Below are 20,833 nucleotides of genomic sequence, written 5' to 3' on the forward strand. Positions count from 1 at the left end.
TACTTGTATACATGCCTTGTCATAAAAAAGTAACAACACTAATAGTCATCACAAATCATAACTTGTGTCGGTTATACTTCATACTTGCAAACTCAAGGCAATGATACAAACACCCACCAAATACTCTGAAGATATCAGTAAAGTTTTTCCTTGTCCTTTTCTGTTTGGTATAAAGTAAAACAGAGAAAATGATTGCTGAAAAGTCAATGACTTGATGTACTGGGTTGGCCTTCCTTATAGTAGACAATTACCAATTGGCACTGTATTATTAATTTAATTTGTAAATTTCAATTACATTGACTATGACGTGGCTCTTAACCGGTTGGATTATTTTAAAGTGAATTTGAGCAAAATTAGATTTTATGTAGCTGGAAATGATTAGAGGACATTTGTTTTGTAAAATACCTTGAGGTGACATTTGTTATAAATAGGTGTTCATTACATCAACAGAAGTGACTGAACAATAGTGCTGCATATATTGCTTAGGACTGCACCAATCTTGGCAAATAATTTTAATTTTAATTCCCAATTTCATGCTGCCCTTATATGTTTAGAAAAGAATCCTAACAAAATTGTGAATAAACAGAGAAAGTAATAAGTGGCTTGATAAAGTAATTCATGTGCCAAATATAACATCCAAAAATATATATTTTTACAATTTAATTATACAGTTTAACATCCATATTTGTTGATCATTTTTAACAGAATTAATTTACCGTATCACTATTTTGAATAGAACAGACAAGTAATCTCTAAGGAGAAATTGCTTAAATTTAATTCTACATTTTAGTTATATTATTTTATTAGTATAATTTTCATTTAATTATTTTCTTATTTTTTGATAAGCCTCACACAGTAGTAGCCTGACTCTCAGGAAGAGCGTAGCAGATGTCACCGTCAGACAGCAGAAAAGTGATGGGGGAGTCCTGTCAGTTTCCAAAACCATGAAGGAAAAAACCAGATCAGTGCGACGCCAGCGGGACTGCGCACAGGGTAAAAAGCTCACAGGGTCTACTCCACCCCTCTTAGGACTGCAGGCGGGATAAATGATAGTGATGTTAAATTAGTATTGCTGAAAAGTCTAAATTAATTAATGCTCCATTTCATAATCAAAGAAGTTGGCAAAGTTCTTATTTTTTGACACATTTATTACTTTATCAAGCCATTAATTTATTTTCATATTTATTGTTAACTTTGTCAGGATTCTGCCTCCATACATAATACACAACAAGATGCACAGAGCCTACCTGGATCCCAACTTGAAACAGCTCAAAGGTAATGAAATTATTTATCACATTTCCAAGCAATTATTTGAACAAAAGATGGGGGAACAATTCAATTCTGTTTAATTTTTACACGTTAATAGTAACAGAATTTGGTTTCTCAATTGCCCACGCTGTCACAAGCTATCATTAAATGTGATTATGAATTGTTTTTAAAGGAAGAAAACAGTCATGTGTGTTGACCTATATCCCCAGAACTAAATTCAAAGTACATGAATGAAAATGAATGTTTTAGTATTTGCTCATCTGCGAAACAATAGATAAAAAAAGATGACAATTTCCAAACAACTAGATTTCAGATTCTGAATGTTGGCCTCTGAAGGGCAACCATCTAAACTCCACATATGAGAACAATAAAGCCAACTGCAAAAGGAATCTGAAATATATCTTAAAGGGAAGAGGTGAAGATGTAAACAACAAGAACATTTTGGGTTCAGTCACTTTCGCTGCCGCTCTCTGAGTTCAGATAGCAGCTATCCTCTCCTGTATTCTCCACAAACAGACCTAAAAGAAAAAACAAAAACAAACAAAAAAAAACCACAATGAGCATCTGAATGAGCTCCAACATTTTACTTTTTTTTATTTTTCAAATGCTTTGATGGATTTTGTCTTACAACTTGATGATCTGTCTTCGTCGTCATCAACATGGTCCATGTCGTAACTCACAAAAATATTCTGTGGAATGAAACCACTTTTTAAAGTCACCATTTTCTCTTAACACCAACATTTGTTTCAGTTTCTCACTGGATAGATTCATTCTGGTCTGGATTACAACCTTTCATTTCGTCTGTTTATTCTGCCACTGTAACAAAATGTTTTTTTCTGTGTTGTCTGTTAACTGTGTTATGGTTCCACCATGTATCACACTTTGTACCACCTTACTGCTGAAATAATCTTGACAGAGTCAGCATAATTTCGGTACCTTACTCCTGATGAGTCTCTCCCAGTGTCCTTGCTGCTGTTTTACCAGTTTAAGAACAGGCTGATTGGACTTCATTTCCCAGTGGCAAATGTCGGCTTCTATTTTCTGGTGAAGCTCCAGATCAGCCCTGTAGGAACGACCGTTCACTCTGCCACTGAACACAAGAGAAAGCCTTTTACAGTTTTATTTCAGTGAAAACAGAAGCAGAGCGTTTCAGTCTAAAATCAGCAGCTTCGATAGAGGCAGAGTTTAGTACCACACTATGGCAACCACTGAAAGGGGAATCCTTTAGAGATGATCAGAACTTGAGCTGCCACAATGTTCTACAGAAACCTGTACAAGTTTCGATTTGGATCCTCTGTATCCACAGATACAGCTAAATCCACTTTTATTCAAATGCCTGGCAGATTTAGATTCTGAATTATTTTCATTCAACCAATAACTTCGTTGCTGATAGGAAATAAGACAGGCATGACTAAATAAATAAATAATTGTGATCACTACAATGTATAGATATCTGTATCGTTATCGGAAGTGAAATAAGAGGATCATCCCTAACATTTGGCCGGGATGTATGTGATGCACCAGCTCCATCATGAAAGAAGCTACGCTATGAGGTTTAACAGGCCTCTAGAATAACTTTTTGTACTGGTTGAACTGTTGATTTTTTTTTTCTTTAGGTGCACCAGCACAAAACTTAAGTGCACCCAAATTTTTGACAGCATTGCATTTAACACTGCAGTTTTACAGTTCACTTTTTTTTTATCACTGCCAAATTAAGGTGATATTGACCTGTAAATGATTATTTAACAATCTAGTCAACAAATTCTTCGACTGAAGCAGAATTACTGAGATGGTGTTTAAAGAGCGTCTATAAGCTGAAATTTAAACATCCAAACGTAAGATAAATGGAATAAAACGAAGCCTACATAATGTTTTAAGGGCAAAACATCTTATGAGCATTTCAAACGAAACATTTCATAACATTCAAGTAATGAATTAGCAAATTCAGGATCTGCTAATTTAGATGTCTCTGGCTGAGGAGGACTTGGGCTCAACTGGTTACAGCCACTCTAGTGGAGAAGCGACTTTAGTGTCACTTACAAAAATGAGCAAATGCATCACGAGGTTAACACACATCTTTCATATCAGACAAAAACCTGTAAGAGCAGAACGAGAGAAGAACATTCATCTGGTAAAAGATGAAAATTACTTAACGGTCCAAGCCAACCTGGGCAACACAAGAGTTTACCTGAGAAAAACTGAGGTGACTTTTAGTGCATTAAACGATTAAAATAAGTAACAACTAAAATGGCCAATCTGAGTTGATCCTCAGATATTGAAAAGGCTGAATGTGGCCACAGTGTGATATAAACATATGACAGTGTGTCGACCAGTAGAAGGTGAATAAACAATCAGACAAGACACCTGCAGACAAGCACTGGCCGAAAGGAGTCATCAGGAGATTGCACACAATATAACTGAAGTAACACATTGTCCGAACAATGAAACGTGGATGTGTTACAAATTTACATTAGAGGAAAAACATAACACTACACTTATTTGTGTGTGTTCAAACTGCACAGGCAGGCTGTGTTCATTGCATGTACCCACTACTAATACTGTGAGAAATAAAGGTTAAACTGAATATTGAGCAGAATGACAATAAGTGAGCTCTTAGGTTTGTGATCATGACTGACCTGTAGACAACTCTGTCTGTGTAGAAATCACAGCGTTGACTCTCTGGATTCATCAACTTCACTGTTACAATTACAGAGTCACAGGTCTGGTACCAAACAACCTGAGGGTATAAACTGAAATGCAACCAGACAGAACACAAGAAAGGTTCGAAATGCAATTTCACTTTTAATTAGCCCTATAAGTTTTCAAAACTCATTTTCAAATCAGCAATGTTACTAGTCACTTTTCTGTCGTAAAAGACATTCTTATATTTAATAAAATAGAACTGGAACAACTTCTGCTTAAGAAGTTCCCACAAAATAAGATCACTTAAAGTTAATCATGACATTTACATACATCCTCTTTCCTAGTATTAAAAGTAGGTCGTGCTAATTCCAAACCACTCGATAATGTTCTAAAGATCATCTAACAGAAAAAAATTATTTTGCACCTCTTTGACGGATCATTGCAGACTGTTTCATCTCTAGACACAACTTGCTCATCACCATCAGGATTGCCTGTAAACACAAAAACTGATTACCCCAGGAAAACTAACCACCAGGTTGAACTGATAAATATATTTATGGTTTTGTTTAGGGATGCACCAATTGCAGTTTTCTGACCAATCGCTGATTACCGATCTTTAAAACGCCTGACCTGCTGATTCCTATTTTGGCCAATACCAATTTTTTTGTCTGAAATGTTGCTAAATACAGCAAGAAAGTTGCCGAGTTGGTAACAGTGGAATGGCTACTGTTTACTGTAAATGGGTAGAAATGACAAGACCCTCATGTAGAAAAGAATGTGCAGCTTTCACACTAAAAATTAGTGTAGGGACAAATTTGAACAACAAAAAAATCTTATGTATAAAATTATGGGCACGCACATGGCTGTGCACCTTTCCTTCATATACAGTATATCCCAATCTGCGGGAAATGGAGCTGAGCTGCTGGTCCGCCCTGTCGCCACCCATAAGTACATATCTAAATTAGTATAAATACCCGGAAAACTGGCACTACGTGTCCCAATAACCATAGCAATGGTTCTTGCTTGTAGTAGTTAAAGTAGTTCTAATGATAATAACTATATATATTTTGTTATATAAAAGGTGTATTTCAGGGAACATCACTTCACAAAAAACAAAACCAATACATTTTACAGAAAAAAACCCATAAAATAAGAAAGGCAGTGTTGATTAATCCACGTGGTAATACTTGTTGGAACAGCAGGGCAAAGATTAAAGACAGGCAGTGCATTAGAGAGTCCTTTAGTGTGAGTGGCAAATGTAGAAGTTTATTCCAAATGGCTGAATGGTGTGTTGAAGCAGGCCAATGGACTTCTATATTTATTAGGACTTTTCTGGATACAAGTTGCATATTTAAAGAATAGAAAGGCTTTCTATTCAAAGACACATTTAGAAAACTGGCATGACTTGACTGAGGGATGACTGTTTTGACCTGTCAGCAGCTCCAGCTGCATCGTTAAAGCACAGCTCTTTCTGTAAGGCTGGGACAAGATCTGCGCAGAGCCCCAGGATGATCACTCTGGGAAATCTAAACTCTAATCATCAACATTTCCCAGCAGATCAATATGGTTTCTGAAAACATGTTCCCTCCAAATCCTTTTATTGGGGATGAGATTCATCAATGCCAATTAAAGCATTCCACAATTACACAGCACACCTTTGTGCAGCTGCTTATGTAAGTGTGATTATCTACACATCTTGTCCATACTGACCTGTTTGGAGTTAATCTGCTGATCTGACCCCATTTTCTTTTTCAGTGGAAATGAAAGTGCTTCGGCGCACAGACCAATGCGCAGTTACGTCTTTATGGGATGTCACCTTTAGAGGTTGTGATGCTTTCAACAGAGCATATATGAAAAGTTGATGTGGAGTTAGAACTCCATTTTACCGTTTTCATGAAGGCTCATGGAGGCAGCAGGATTACTTTCGTAAATTCCTCTTCTGTCTTTGTCACTGTAGACATAAATCACAGTTTCTGTTTAAAACACCAGTTACATCAACAAAATACAGATACATCTTAGTTTGAACAATTACCACATCACCACAACCCCCTGTTCTCCTCTTCTAGAAACACAAACAAGATGAAAATCAGTATCGGTTGTTCATATTGGCTCAGTTTTACTTATCAGACTGAAACCAATATGTTAAAAACTAACCAACATCGGGCGTTACCGATGTTACACAGAGCTTCTCTCACCCAGTACTGAGAGCTCAGTCAGTGAAAAAAGGATGGAGAGGCAGGTGGACAACAGTGCACTGACCACAAAACCCACAGAACCACAAAGCTTTTCCCAAAAATGATAGTAAATGATAGTATAATCATTGAGCACTCTGATCACATTTTTGACCTGATGATATCCAATGCTGAAGATCCTTCCAGGCAAGAGGAACAGAGCTAAGAGAATCCAAAGATGACCCAACATGGAACTGAAAACGTAATAAGCATCTGACTAACCTGCCATATGATCAGTCTACTTTCAGGCATCACAACTGGTGAGACCTTAAATGCCTATCTCTGCTGAATTTCCCAATTCTTTCCAAATCGTCACATAATTAAAGTTTACATGAGCATTTAGACTCTAGTTGTTGGGTCTGCATTGCCACACACATTTTATGATCATTCTAACACATTTTAAAATCCAATTTAATAAGGAAATAAGAAAAAAATCCCCAGATTACATGAAATGCAGTTTTATTTTGTTTAGACACAGACCCAACGGCGGAGGAGACCAGAGTCTAGGGTCCGTTGGTGGAGGAGCAAGGACCTGAAGTCCAGAGGTCAGCCGTGGGGCCGTAGGGACCCACAAACATCCTGTGGCAGGTCCTAACATTACTATCATACACAATAAATGCATTTTTATCCTTTGTTTTATTATGCTATTATTTAGAGGAACATTTTAATAAAATGAAGACAATAGGCATGAGGACCTACCTTGAAGTTTTTTCATAGTTTTCTTTTAAAATTTGACCACATTTTTTTTATTATGCGTTTTAATCTTATTGTTTCGTTTTAAGTTTGTATTTCCAAGATTTGTTTTCATTTACTGACATTACTCTGTCATTTGTTTTTAATTGCTCTACCATAAGTACATTTCTTTTGGGGTTTTGTGATTAAGATTAATCAAAAGAGCGGAATGATGAAACTACATTACAAAACTAGAACTTTTACAACACAACAATAACTATCAACTGAGTCAAGCAATGCTTTAGAAAACAGACAGCATTTCTCCAAGCAGCAAACTCCCATTCTGTAAATTACAGTAAAAATCTTGTACTTACTGTCATCAGGAAAGTAAATATAGATTTGTACCCACCAGCTTACTTTCAGAATGTAGCTTTTATTTCTAACCTTGATGCGGGACCTCCGTCTTTGCTGCTGTTATCTTGAACCGCTGCTCTGAAGAAGTCCAGATGCTCGGGATTATTGACTCCCATCCCCGTCTTTAGGATCTCAGTCTGCACATTGTACTCATTTATAAATGTTTTTGTGCCTGGCATCTGAGTAACTCGTACCTAATGAAAGACAGATTGAAAAAAAAAAATTAAAAAATAGAAGTGAAATTCTTATATATAATTTAATCACATACAATAGCTGTATAGTACTTCATCCTGAGATAGCCCTCCAGTGCTTTAACCACAGGGCTCCCTCGGCGCAGCAATTTTTATTAAATAGATGTAACTTTGATTGAAAGACAAGGTTAAAAAAAGAAATTGACATAGGTAAATAGTTCCAGTTGACCCCCTCCTTCTGTCTTTTTAATCATGCTCCAGACATTCTATTTAATGCAGATCTTTGCTTGTAATCTTCTTATTTCTGGCCAAGAAACATATACTACCGAGATGGTCAGCACATCGGGTCCGTACAGCTGACATGTGGATATCACAAATCTCTGCCATTATCAAGGTTGAAAAACTGACTCCAGATCTTCATCAAAAGTCTGACAAATTTTGGAGAATCTGTAAACCATTGCAATCTTTCTTACATAAGCTGCGATATCACCCGAAGATGAGGACTGACTACTTTTTTTTTTTACCTTCAATGTATTATTTACGTTGCTTCCCTTTGACAGCTTGCTGACATTCTACTTTAAATCACATCAGTGAACGTCCGTATTTTGTGTATGTTTTCATGCAGACACTACGTGTTAATTTGAGATGGGTTGTTTTTGTGTGTTTGCTTTTGTATTCTTGTTCACATAAAGTTCTGAAAATCAATAAAATAAAATAAAATAGAAAAAAAAAAAGAAATTCACCATAGGATCGACAAAAACTGTATTCCCCAGGCACAGAACGGCTCTGGCTCGATGCTGCAGACCTCGGATCTTCTGGCTGATTGCTCTGGTGACCTGCAACCAGGAAAAAGAGAATCTTGTTTCTTGAACCACTTTTTAAAGTCACCACATTTCCACAATGTTTTTTCAGAAACATTTCCACAACCTCACAAATAATTGAAACTCCCAAAATGAATTGTTTGGGAATGTTATCAACACAATTAATAGGGCATCGAAACAATTAAACTTTTTAGTCTGGTTAACCACAGGATTGCTGTGACTATCGCAATCAATTGTTTAAAAAAAATGAGCTGAGTTAGTAAAAGAGTTCTGCCACCCAAAGTGGATCCTTATTTTAGGATTGTATGATGATGCTGAGACCACAAATCTCATGCTGAGATGTTTAATTTATGGACAAACTTCACACTGTCAACACTTGTGTTAAGGTATTATTTTTCTTTAATCATAGCTTAACCGCATTTTCTATAACTATCCGAATAAACACCTTTGTTTACTAATAAAAATACAAATTTACCTTTGGTAGTAGTATGTAGAAATATATTGCTTTTTATTGTGTAAGGTTTTACACAATAAAGCCTTACACAACAAAGTAAGGCTTTTTTCTTCTCTGCTCCTTTGACCTTACTTGTGTTTTTTTTCTGCCTGCTGTGCATTTGGAGCCGTCCTTTGAATGAGTTCATGTTGATATGCAAAGTCAGTGCCATTAAAAAAAACTTTAAAAATCTGAGCTGTTTGCAAACGTCTGTGGGGAATTCCTGAAAGACACTTATTGGTAGGCATCGATGAAGAAATTTAAGACACATAGACCTCACTATCAAGGATCTGGTAAAGTGCTGTAAACTGTCCAAAATGACACCAACTGTTTTGCTATTTCCACCTATCATCACATATCAAGATACCCCAGTCTATTGAATAAATGCAGAGAAATTTTTTTAAAGTACTAAAAAAAAAAAAAGTAGAAAAGAAGTAATCATTAGCAATGATTATCTAAGTGATGAGATTATGCATTAATGCGATGTGAGAAAGTGGAAAGACCTTTGGATGCCACTCAATCTCAGCATCAGCTGGCTTCACCCTGCAGACCACCATCTCAACGGCTTGGTTAGGCAGAGAATGAAACTGTGGCGGCAGCTCAAGGATCTGATGGGATTTGACATCACTCTCCTTTCCAATATCAATGAACTGAACCAAGACATTGTAAAAGATGCTTTCACCATGGTCAGGTAGCGCCAGGATCTTCACTCTGCCAGGAAGCACACAGTAACATTACATAAATCTCACAAATATATCAGGGTTTCCCCCAGAAAACTCGGTGGCAGGGGCACTATGGCAACAATCCAGCAGCCTGTTTTTGAGTAAAAAATAAAAAATAAAGTTAAAAGTTGACAGGAAATTTGAAAATATCACTAGCTATATACAGTATGTGTTATTGCAATACATTTTAACTATACCTAAACATCAACTATAAAGTCTAAAAATGGGAACATAATAGAAAAAAATAAAATTAAAGTAAATAGAAATTTTTTGCACTTCTGTCATTTCATTTAAATTAAGGTGTCCAAATGATTTTTTTTTTGGTTTTTTTTTGTGACTTATTACTTCATTGATTGAAGTTGTTAGCAGACTGATGAAGTCAGACAGTGGTTATGGAGTTCCACTGAATAAAAAGAACCCTGACCCCAGTCTCCCTATGTGTTCACATACTGACCACACTACGTTGGTATTGTGCTTCCATTTGTTTCACCAAAGAGATTATTTAACTCATCTTTGCCATCACTGGTACTGGTGAATAAAAAACTATAATAAATAAATGAACATTGCTTAGGCCGGTGGAAAGCGTAACGCATGGTGGCACAGCAGCAAAATGTTTCACAGCAACTTATGCAGGATTTATTCACAGCAAATAGTAGCAAAATACAGCTTAGACAAAAGTCTATAATGCAGAATGAAAAAAAAAAAACAAACATTATCCCAAACCTCTTCAGCAGCAGCAAAGATATTCTATCACTGTGGACCAAAACGTTGCACAAAGTCGAGTCTGACATTTTTTTTTCCCTATACACTCTCTGGTACTGATGATCGGTCTGCTCATCTTGGACAGATCCACATAAGGAGTCAAATAACGTTGACCACAATTATGCATGTTAATAGTGGTGACGCTTATCAATTGAAAAAAAACAAACCAAAAAAAAAAACAGACATCATGCCCCATTGCCGCACATTATTTATTATTTTTTGTAGCCCTTATAAAGAGCTACACAAAAATCAGTAGCATTATTTTGACAGTAATGCGACTGGAAAGGGACAAACAGGGGATGGAGGGAGAAATGCGGCAAAGGAACTGAGGATGGGAGTCAATCTTGGGTCGGCCGCAATGAGATCTAACCTCTTTATATGGGGGTGCCAGGCGACTCCTAATCTGGTAGCCTTTGGAGCCTCTGGGGTTTGCTGTACCCCTTTGGTAAATTACTTTACACTTTTATACAATTCAAACTAATCTAACAAACTCACCTAGTTCCTCATTTCCTTAGAAATATTAGTTTTGCCACGTAATTGCAACTTTGGAAACACTTCCGTAATGAATGAAAATAAAGAGTGTGTGAAACTCTGACGTTCACTGAAATTTAAGTCAATCAAGATTTTTGTGTATTGAACAGTCTAATAAATATCAAGCTGGACAAACTGAAAACAAGGTAGTTAAGTGCAGTCCTTGTAACAATCTTGAAACAACCTCGGTAATAAACAATGTCAATGCATTTTTTGTATGAATAAGAACACTTATGAAAAATGCATGGCTGCCACTATCACAAACCTGTGGAAGATCTCGTCCTCTTGAACTGCATATAAAGCTCCTTCCAGCAGCTCCTTGGCTCCAGGTTTCTTGTCAGCATAATAAGACATCATCTCAGAGGCCATTTTATCAAACTCCTTGTCATTCTGTCTGACCAAACGACCATAGAAGACAGATGCTGTCTTAATGTAGAGCGGTAAGACCTAGAAGTACATCAGAAGAACATTTTACAAAACTGATCTTGCCAAATATTTTGAAAATGATCCATTTAATGTTTTCATGTATAACCAGAGTAGAGTAAAAGGCTTAAAAAAAAAAAACTCTCTCACTTCAATGACTCCAGAGGAAGGAAGAGCAGACTGATCTGACTGAGGGTTGATTCTGTGACGATCAGGACACACACTCCTGTCTCTGCAGGGACAGAATTTAAACGTGGCAACATCTTTTCACTTGCTGATCATCTTTTCTAATACCTAAATTAGAAGAAAAGAGCTTTTACACCAAACTCACACGACTTGTTGTAAATGTCCCTTTGCTTTTTTATTTAGTCAACTCCTTAAGCTTATTGTTTTTAGAAAGCAACATGTAACACAGTGCAGAAATGTAAACTTCTCCTTCTGCTGATATTGATTGACCTGGTCATAAATTGACCGGAGAGAATCCAAGTCAAGAGGAGTCTGTGTTGGATATGAGAACTTTTTTCGAGTGGAATTGCACAGGAGGGCAATGGCCAGGCTAGCAGAATTTAGAAATATTTAAATTTTGTTAATTTTCTTATTCAATTACTTGATTAATCATCAGAATAATAAATAGATTACTACATAACTAAAATAAATAACAGCCCTCGTCCTACGTGGCGGCTTTTGTCAGCCATTTGTAGCCTCGGTTTACCATGCTGAGCCATCGCTATTTTTCTGACGAGTCTTCTAGTATGATGCGATGATCAAATGCATTTTCGCTTTGATTGACATTAACGTAAATGACAAGCTTCTGCTTCGTCGTCCTCTTTTCCAGCAGGGTGTATGCTGTGGGGTGTAAGCTTTATTGTGGATATTTGGATTGTAAAGATCCATAAAAACTATTATACATTAATAACATAAATAAATGTACTTTGACTCTATTTTGAACATGCATTTTTTCCATTCACTTAGTATTTATTTTGATTTCCAGATCAGTTCTAGAGGCCTTTATTTTTTTACATCATTAAGTATTGCTACTTATTTGAATAGATGTTCATTTGAGAAATGGTTTTGTTTGATATTTTTGGCAAATGTTGGTTTAATAATTTCTTTCCAAAACTATTGGTTATCGGTATCCGCTTTAAAAAAAAGTTACCATGCATCTTTACTTGTTTTAATGTGAATTTCCTCTGGGATTATTAATGTATATTCATTCATTCATTTGTTGTCATTTCTTTTTGTAGTTAGTACACACAAACAGAAATTAGTTTGATTAATAAATATACACTTCAATTCAAGTTGGTGATGGAAACTCAACAGTTTTTGCATGTATCAGTAAGCTTAGAGCATTGGTGGATAAGATTTTATCGATTTTTGGTTTTGTTTCACACTCATTGTTGAAGAGTACGTATGATGAAAACTAAAGGCTAAAGACATGATTTACAAATAGGAAAACCTGCAAAATCAGCAGTGTATCAAATACTTATTCTTCCCATTGTATGACTTTTTAAATAAACTTGGGTAATAGCAGTAACTACAACATCAATTTAACTTTGTGAGATGTAAAAGTATGATCTGAACTAAAAGAACTAAACCATACCTGCAGAATCCAAACCTCTTCAGATAGCTGCAAAAAGGTCGATCTGTCTTCTGGTCTTCGCGGGCCACATGTACCCCCTCAGCAAAGGAGAACAGTACAGGTGAAAGTGGCGCATCAGTTCGTTCCAGATAACGGAGAACTCCCACAACGTGACGAGCATTTCTTTCTGAGATCAGCAGCACTGATCTGCTGACTGGAGAACCACTGTCTGTTTGATCCTGAGGGAAAACCACAAACCAAAAAACTTTAACAGTTGGTGTCCAAAAAACATCAATAGATGCATATTTTTGCAACAAGTTCAGATAGCTATTTAATTTACATTTGTGACAAATGCTACTTTCTGATAAATGTATAAATGTTAAGGTGGGAGTGAGCCAGTAAATATTAAGCTGAGGAGTCCAAGCTAGGTTTCTTGAGAATAGAATAAACATCATGTTGGGACACATAGTAACAGATTAGACGTCGACCGGAACATTGGTGAATAAGTGCATGCATACATTAGCGCATTCAGCAGCTCCCTCCCTGGTAGAGAGCGGCTGGTAATTTTTGTAAGACTCTCAGCCAACAAGGTACATATTCAACAATGATGAATTTATAACTGTCTAATTGTGTCTGTTTCCCCTTGAGAATGGGTTCAGGGCCTGAAATTTATTGTGGGATTGCAGGTGTTGCGCATTTTGTAGTCAATTCCCTCAAATCTAGTTTCTATAATGCAGAACATTTCTGCATATAACTACAGCGGTGTATGATAATGTGACGTTTGCATCGGACCTTTGAACTAGAACATTTCTAGAGCTCTTCTCTTTAGTATGAGTTCCCTCCGCTGTCCAACTGTATCCTTTGCCATCAAAAAACAGCTGTTGGATTCTTTTAACTGTGAGCTAATCAAAACATGGAGCTTGTTAAAACGTAAAATTATCAGCTTGAAGAAGAATTGTGGAACTACAGAAAAAAAAAACAGCACTGGAGGTGGCACTGATGCCAGTAATGTTGGCAACGACTCAACAAATCCTTGTTTCCTCCACCTGGTGGTGATTACCAAGCTGCCCAAAGATAAAAGTGTCAAGCTAACTGGCTCAGAATACATCTGTGGCTTATATAGTGAAATAAGCAGCTCCATTAACTGGCCGATGCTACAAAATATCACCGCTGCTCCGCGGCTCAGATTTTTCTCATTCAGCAGCAGTGAACAGAAAATGTAAGAAATTATTAATTGCCTGTTTTATATTGTGCATCATCAAGTCTGAGGACTTCAACTCTAGATTCAGTCATTCACCCATTCATGCACAGATTCACCGACATACGAAGTTTAAAATCTAGAAGATATGCAGATACAGTGTGAAGACAAAGACACGGAGGACAGAATCTGTCAAAATTGTCAGTAACTACAGAAAAAAATTAATGGCTTGATAAGGTAATTAATGTGGCAAAAGTTGCATTAAAAATAAAAGAACTTTCAAACTCCTTTGATAATGCCAAGTGACAAAAATAATATTTGTTAATAATTTTTAACACTATTGATGTAACACTATCACTACTCTTTCATTTTTCCCCCCCATTTGTTTTTCTTTTTCCATATTTATTGCATTTATTTAATCCAATACTTATTATTTATTTTGACATTTCATTATTTTTCTATATTATGTATTTATTTATATATTTACTTACTGTTTTTAAAATCATACATTAACTTATTTTACTCCTTTTAAATTTCCTCTTTCCATTTTCTTCCTTCCCTTTTTAAATTGATACTTGTGTAACATTTGTTATCATGGTGTCATTTTATTCATGTAAATAGAGGAAGAAAAAACAACTTTAGCTTCAAGAATTATCCCCAAAATAATTGGTAGCACATACTGGAGATTGGTTTGACTGATGTCAAAATAGCTATATTGGCATCTGCTTCAAAAACCTGTGTTGGTCAATCGCTAGACAGATCAATATTATCCTCTTTCCCCAATTGATGTCTGTGCCCCACCTGACCCCATCTCCTCGCCAAGTGATGAATTTACATAAATCAGACCATGTATTTTTACAAAAAAAAAGAAAAAAAGATTCTGTGCAAGTAATTTGTTAACCTACTTGTTTAGGTAGATTTCGAAAGTGTTCAGCCATGCAAAAGAGTCTGTAGCCAAACACTTTAGGAGAAGGCGGAAATCCATAGTGGACAACACAAGCTGCATCTCTGATGCCAAGGCCCCTCAAGCACTCACTGGTGCTCACTGAAGGATGAAGGAAAACAAATGCAAAACAGCAGCAATATTACAATTCTGTAATATTTTAGGTGAATTACTGAAAGTACTTTTACAATCATCTATGACAAGAGTAGTGCTGGGTAATATAATGAACTTCACAGTTCAATTTCAATTCTTCAGGTCACGATTTGACTCGATTTCAATTTAATATTGCCTTAAATACTTTTGATATTTAATTGACTTGATTTTATTTAAGAGGGACAGTGCATTTAGAAACAATAATTGCATTGCATGGATGATTATACCCACCCCTAAACAGGAGCAACAATTGTTGTAATAAATTTACCCAGGATAACATGAGTGCCAGGGCCAATGTTTTTCCTCCACTGCTGGATGACAAAGTCAAGCTGGTCCAGTAATCCCTTGTGGATCTTGAGACAGAATGCCGATTTGTTGCTGACAGCCTGCAATACAGAATCATGTAAATCTATCTAGTCTATCCATCCTTACACACTCATCTATGCACAAACATTGGTAGCATCAACTCTACCTGTTTAATACACGCTCAAACAAATTTTGTTAAGAGACATCTTATTGGTACGACTTCTGTCCCTATCCCTTATGTCCAGCAGTAATTAAGCAAGAGGTGATGTTTATTGGATAGGTCGCTAACAAAACGTTGCACTCCTGAGTGCCTGAGTAAATGTAAGTGTGGGGCTCATGTGTCACCAGTAAAAATGAGCTACACAACAATTTTAAAAAAAGGCTGACACCACAAAGCAAAGAGCAGACGTTTGAATATTTTAAAGTGGATGTGGTGCTAAAGAAAATATCCCCAAGAAACATGACAAACATTTCTTAAGAAGAGAGTGCTAAAGAAATGGCATTCCCAGCTAAAACTGAAACTGTATTTAAATTTTTTTCAAGGAGGAGTGCCACACGATTTTAGACTTTTGTAGATGTCTCAGACCTGGTCTGAATCCTTGCATTACACCATACACCCCTCTATGAAGTGTGAACTCGTCAAAGTGAACATAAGGGTTTGAGTGCATAGATTACAAGTGCCCAGAAACTGAATTGAATTGGGATAGTATGCCTTTGCGTTGCAGCTTTGACATTCAAAATGGCGGACAGGTCACCCTTTAGGCATTTGTGCTGCCAAAAAGTACAACTACAACAAACAAGTGATTTTAAATTATTTTAAAAGTACAATACAGGTATTTTTGCTTTCCAAAGTCATTGCTGGAGATATTTGGCTCTTCAAATGCGTTTTGTTCATACTTGTTGAATACAGAGCAATATGAGATAGTATTCATAAATATTCAGTAGAGTGTAACAAGTGGCAGAATGTATTGATAAAACTACCTATTAAACTGTAAAGGACATTATAGCTTTCTCTGCATTCAGTGAGTACTTTTAAAAATTAAATAACACAATATCCTTTCATACTGAAGTAGTAAAATAAATTAAGTAAATTATCTTGGAGTTCTATAGTTCAAAGTTCAAATAGTTATTTGGTTACTGACAGCGGTACAGCTTGGTACAACTACATCACAGTGCCATGGTCAGGCTTAGACATGTTAAAACGTGATCAACACTACATTTAACTACACTATACTATTATATTCAATCTGAATATAAAAAAATGCCATAAAAATAATCAATCTGCTTTGCTGAATTAATCAATAAAAGACACATAGAAAAACAGAAACTGAAATAAAAAATAAACTAACAAAAGAATTACTATAGTGCAACGTCAAACATCATCATGAAAAGTTCAAACTTTTGTCACCTTAAACACATCTTCAACCTCCTCAGCAGAGTTTGCTACAATCAGTGTCTTTTGGCCAACTTCAGAACTGAAATCCAACACTCCCAGAAGTTCAGATATCTTGTTGCTCTCAACAGTCATCAGGATAACCTGTACAAACCAAAAGTCAGAAAAATTTACATTTTAGTGTACATATTTAGACTGTATATTTCATTCCAAACTGTATTTCTTCTTTTTCTTTTACTTGAAACAGAAGCATGGTTCCTTGGGTTTAATGGATTTTTGTTGACCTTCAGCAGTTTCCTATATTTTGGTTCCACAATAATTCTGGTCCTAAAGAACCACTGCCTGCATATTTTAGATGCAACAAGACAGGTGTGCAGCAGGAGGAAACTCCTAAAATATGCAGGGCAGTGGACCTTACGGCAGACATTGAGAAACACTGGTACAGGTGGAAAATACCATATCTGACTCGCGGTATGCAAACCATGTTCTACCCCCCAAAGCCTCCACTTTTATTCCTTTGGCTTAAGCATTAGGGAAAGAAAAGTTAGATTAAAATGATTGATTTTTCTTACATGATTATTTCTGCTACTGAACTAAGCTGTTACTGACCCCCGCAAAGCGCTACTAATTAAAGAAGCATACAAGATTTTTGAGGAGTAGTGGACATTCAATTATTGTGTCACTGTAATCTCAAGTTCTTCAATAGCAGTAAAACATTCTCAATGCATGGTTTGCGAATTTATGGTAAGCATTTGTAGGTTGCCTTAGCCTACAAAGGCAACCTACAAGTCCACAGTCCAGTTTAATATAGACTGTGTTAAACACCACAGTCCGTATTATATTTGACCAACCTGCTGGATGTTACCATAAAGTGCAGCCTCCTCAGGGACAGTTATAATGATGGAGGGATAGGGCATATGATTAGAGATTAGATCCTCCATGTGACTGGTCCATCTTTTGGCCACAGCAACCAGTTGCCGAGGACAGGATGCTTTCTCTTCACTGGAAGTCACCTTCTGAAAATGTTGTAGGATGGTTGCCATCTGGGACAGAAAAAGAAAAAAAAAGAGCATCAATACTTACACAGAAACAAAAATTAAAACACACAATTCCACTTCTTTAAGTACAATATTTCTTTGTTATCCGTTTCTGTCACACATGGTTAACAAAACAAATGGTTGCTTGACAATGATTCAAACTGACAGATTAGTTTGGAAAAGAATAAAGTTGATAGGTCCGTGGTTCACTGATGCACATGTGACTCCAACTACTAAACAACTAAGTGAGGGTGTCCACGACAGACTTGTAAAATGCCATTTACAGTCAGACCTCTTTGGGTTAGGAGCTAAATTACAATTGATTTAGCCTTTAGATCAGTGGCTGTCAAAGTGGCAGTCACCAGGTCGCAAGTTCACCCCAGAAAGTTGAATGCAGTTTGAGAAAAAATTCAAAAATGAAAAAATTTAATCATTTTTTTTAAGTGCATTTATTTTTCAATCATAAAATCTAGTCTGTTTTTCAATCATGTCAGAATAAGTTAAAATAATTTCTTGCTTTGCCTCTCAAGCTAGCGCAGCAAATGCAAGAAGTTTCTTACAGGAAAAAGACAGAAGGAACCGTCCAGCAGTCAGGCTGTAGGACTCTACTGCAAAAAACCCAAAGAACTCATGGCTCACTAAAATCAGAAGATATGAGACAGCCTTTGTGCTAGATGAATGTAACAATTATTTAATAGCGAACAAAAGTGAGAAAAAAAATTCTAAAAGTCAATATTTCTTTACATATTTTGTAGCATTGTCTGTGGGTTTGCAAAGGAGGGCCAAGACATGAAGAGTTTGAAATCCATGACCCAGACAATAGCATGCAGCAGCAGACAAACTCCTAAAAGTGTTAGTTTGCTGCCATTTTTTAAAGTTCATTGTAATGGCTCCTATTGATAACAAAAACAGTTACCTCATCAGGTGCAAAAGTGAAGAGCTGGTCAGCCTCATCTAATACTAGATGGTACAGTCGCAGGAAAAGAAAGCAGTGACAAGACAGCAAACGGACAAGAGTAAATGGCGTGGTCACCAACAGCAGGCCTGTTGTAAAGAGAATAAAACATTTAAACTTAGAAATAACTAAAATAAAATATAGTCAGGAACTGAATGGTTTGACAAAGCCTCGTTTCTGTTTTGCTCACAGTTTTTGGGGAATTTTACAGCCTTGGCTTCGTCCTTGCCAATGCCCACCAAGACAATAATTGGGTGGAGGGTTTGAGAAACCTTGCTTTCCTCCAGCAGGTTGTATATAATCTGAGCCTTTTCCCAGCCCGGACACAGCAGCACTGCTATGGGCTGCATGCAAACACAATATTAGAAAGCATGCACAAATACAAGTGGCTTTGCATTTTACTAAATATTTACTCACCCCTGAACTGGAGAGGTGGGATAAGAGGAGGGAGTTCAAAAGAATGTGGGTGAGCAGAGGAATAAGGTAGCCAAGTGGCTGGTCAGCATTCTGGGAGATAACGAAAGTGTTGCAGCCACGAGCTACCGCTGGCCAACTGTAACGGTCAGCTGGAGAAAGAGTGCGATAGTTTTTCCGAAGCAAGACCTGCAAGACAAACCAGTTATATGGAATTTAGGTCATTTAGAGGAAACGGATCTTAATGGTGGCGACAGTGGGAGAAGTTCATCCCACAATCAGTGGGTTACTGGCTCAATCGCTTCTTCCCCCACCTCTGTTTCCTTGGGACAGACACCCACCTTGCCTGCCGAAGTAAGGCAGCCTTGAAACCTGTCAGACTATTTACCTAATCTAGTAAACCGAGTTCTTTATTTGAAGCAGAATTGTAATTTGATGAAAAAGTGTTTAGAGTGGTTTGATGAGCTGAAATTTTAATTTAGATACAACTTATAGAAAAAAAAAACAATTGAATGAAATTATCTTATGAAATAAAAGAAAATCTAAATTCTGAGTACAAATGCTAACATTGCTCAACAGCTCAAGAACATCTCAAACTGAACATTTCACTTTGTTTAAACCATTTTACTTATGAATAAGTATTTCAAACTTGAACTTGGTGAAGCTAAGTTCTTTTTATTGTTGATCATTTCTCTCTGATGATCTATTTACTGCTTCCTGCAACACATGGGGAGAACATTCATTACAGAATGCAATGTGTTTTAATACTGTGGTGTTTGAGTGGTTCATTTACATCCAATTTGTTAACTTGTGATGGCAGGTAAAGGACGCAACGAGGAATCGGTGTCTGACCAACTGATTCTGATTTTGACTAATACATATTTTTTTCTGTGCTGCATATAGCGAAAGAGTTTAGTTTGAAAATGTTGTGTCCAGGATTAGATTGGAAGAGAAAAAAAAATGTGGATCTGTGCGTCTCTGCACCTTACACATGAGCACGACTTACATTTTTTCAGAAAAGTAAAATCTAGATAAGGAAAACAATACTGTCAATTTCTGGGGCACTACTGAAGTAGAACACTTCAAGCAGGTTAAAAACAGTCAATACTTCCATCTCTGAACACATACATTTTCTATATTAAAGTTTTTTGGAATTTATCTTTAATGCGAAACAGCCCAAGAACTTAAATCATTGTTTACCTGACGAAGAGAATCTGTGATGGGAGCATCTTCTAATGTGTTGCATGGTTCTATGGAATGGGTTGAATGCACTAGAATCCCCTTCACCCAGGGATCACCGGGTGAAACCTAACAAAGGTGAATGAGAAGAAATGGCCAGACTAGTCAGGAAAGAGAGAAAGATGAATGCAGCAATGTTCATGCGCAGTCTCACAACTTCCTCCTAGTTTGCTTGTAGAGGAGAAATTTGTGCTAATATTTAGATCGAGCCTAAAAAGCCCAACCTGACCCGGACCGAGACCATAGACATTATGTCAGAGTCCGGTCCAACCAAACTGATTAACTTTAATTAGAGACTTGAGCCTGAAGTAAACCCAAAATATTATTTTAATTAAGATTTTACTGCTTTTGTTTTCAAAGCACTATTTGAAAAAGCACCATATCTTCTCCCAGCTTTCGTTTAACATCTTCCAGCTCTATTTTTGTCTTTTATTCTAATGCAGG

The 20,833-nt window shown here is 36.6% G+C and overlaps 1 protein-coding gene across 1 annotated transcript in view; it reads right to left on the minus strand.

Annotated features, from left to right (window-relative positions):
• Positions 1–2,124: 2,124 nt before the first annotated feature.
• The window catches only part of tdrd12 (tudor domain containing 12), a 34,523-nt gene continuing 15,814 nt past the window's right edge, over positions 2,125–20,833 (minus strand). Inside the window, exons 12-27 of the mRNA XM_032550336.1 lie at positions 20,351–20,458; positions 19,154–19,339; positions 18,927–19,080; positions 18,698–18,825; positions 17,596–17,787; positions 16,760–16,888; positions 15,314–15,431; positions 14,855–14,994; positions 12,773–12,990; positions 11,323–11,404; positions 11,015–11,196; positions 9,238–9,445; positions 8,164–8,256; positions 7,260–7,423; positions 3,906–4,019; positions 2,125–2,359 (exon numbers count right to left, since the gene is read on the minus strand). Of these exons, the coding sequence (XP_032406227.1) occupies positions 2,188–2,359; positions 3,906–4,019; positions 7,260–7,423; positions 8,164–8,256; positions 9,238–9,445; positions 11,015–11,196; positions 11,323–11,404; positions 12,773–12,990; positions 14,855–14,994; positions 15,314–15,431; positions 16,760–16,888; positions 17,596–17,787; positions 18,698–18,825; positions 18,927–19,080; positions 19,154–19,339; positions 20,351–20,458 (2,388 nt within the window). The 3' untranslated portion in view covers positions 2,125–2,187. The remainder of the gene's footprint in view (positions 2,360–3,905; positions 4,020–7,259; positions 7,424–8,163; positions 8,257–9,237; positions 9,446–11,014; positions 11,197–11,322; positions 11,405–12,772; positions 12,991–14,854; positions 14,995–15,313; positions 15,432–16,759; positions 16,889–17,595; positions 17,788–18,697; positions 18,826–18,926; positions 19,081–19,153; positions 19,340–20,350; positions 20,459–20,833) is intronic.

The sequence above is a fragment of the Xiphophorus hellerii genome, chromosome 2, assembly GCF_003331165.1.
Source record: "Xiphophorus hellerii strain 12219 chromosome 2, Xiphophorus_hellerii-4.1, whole genome shotgun sequence".
Taxonomy (NCBI): Eukaryota; Metazoa; Chordata; class Actinopteri; order Cyprinodontiformes; family Poeciliidae; genus Xiphophorus; species Xiphophorus hellerii.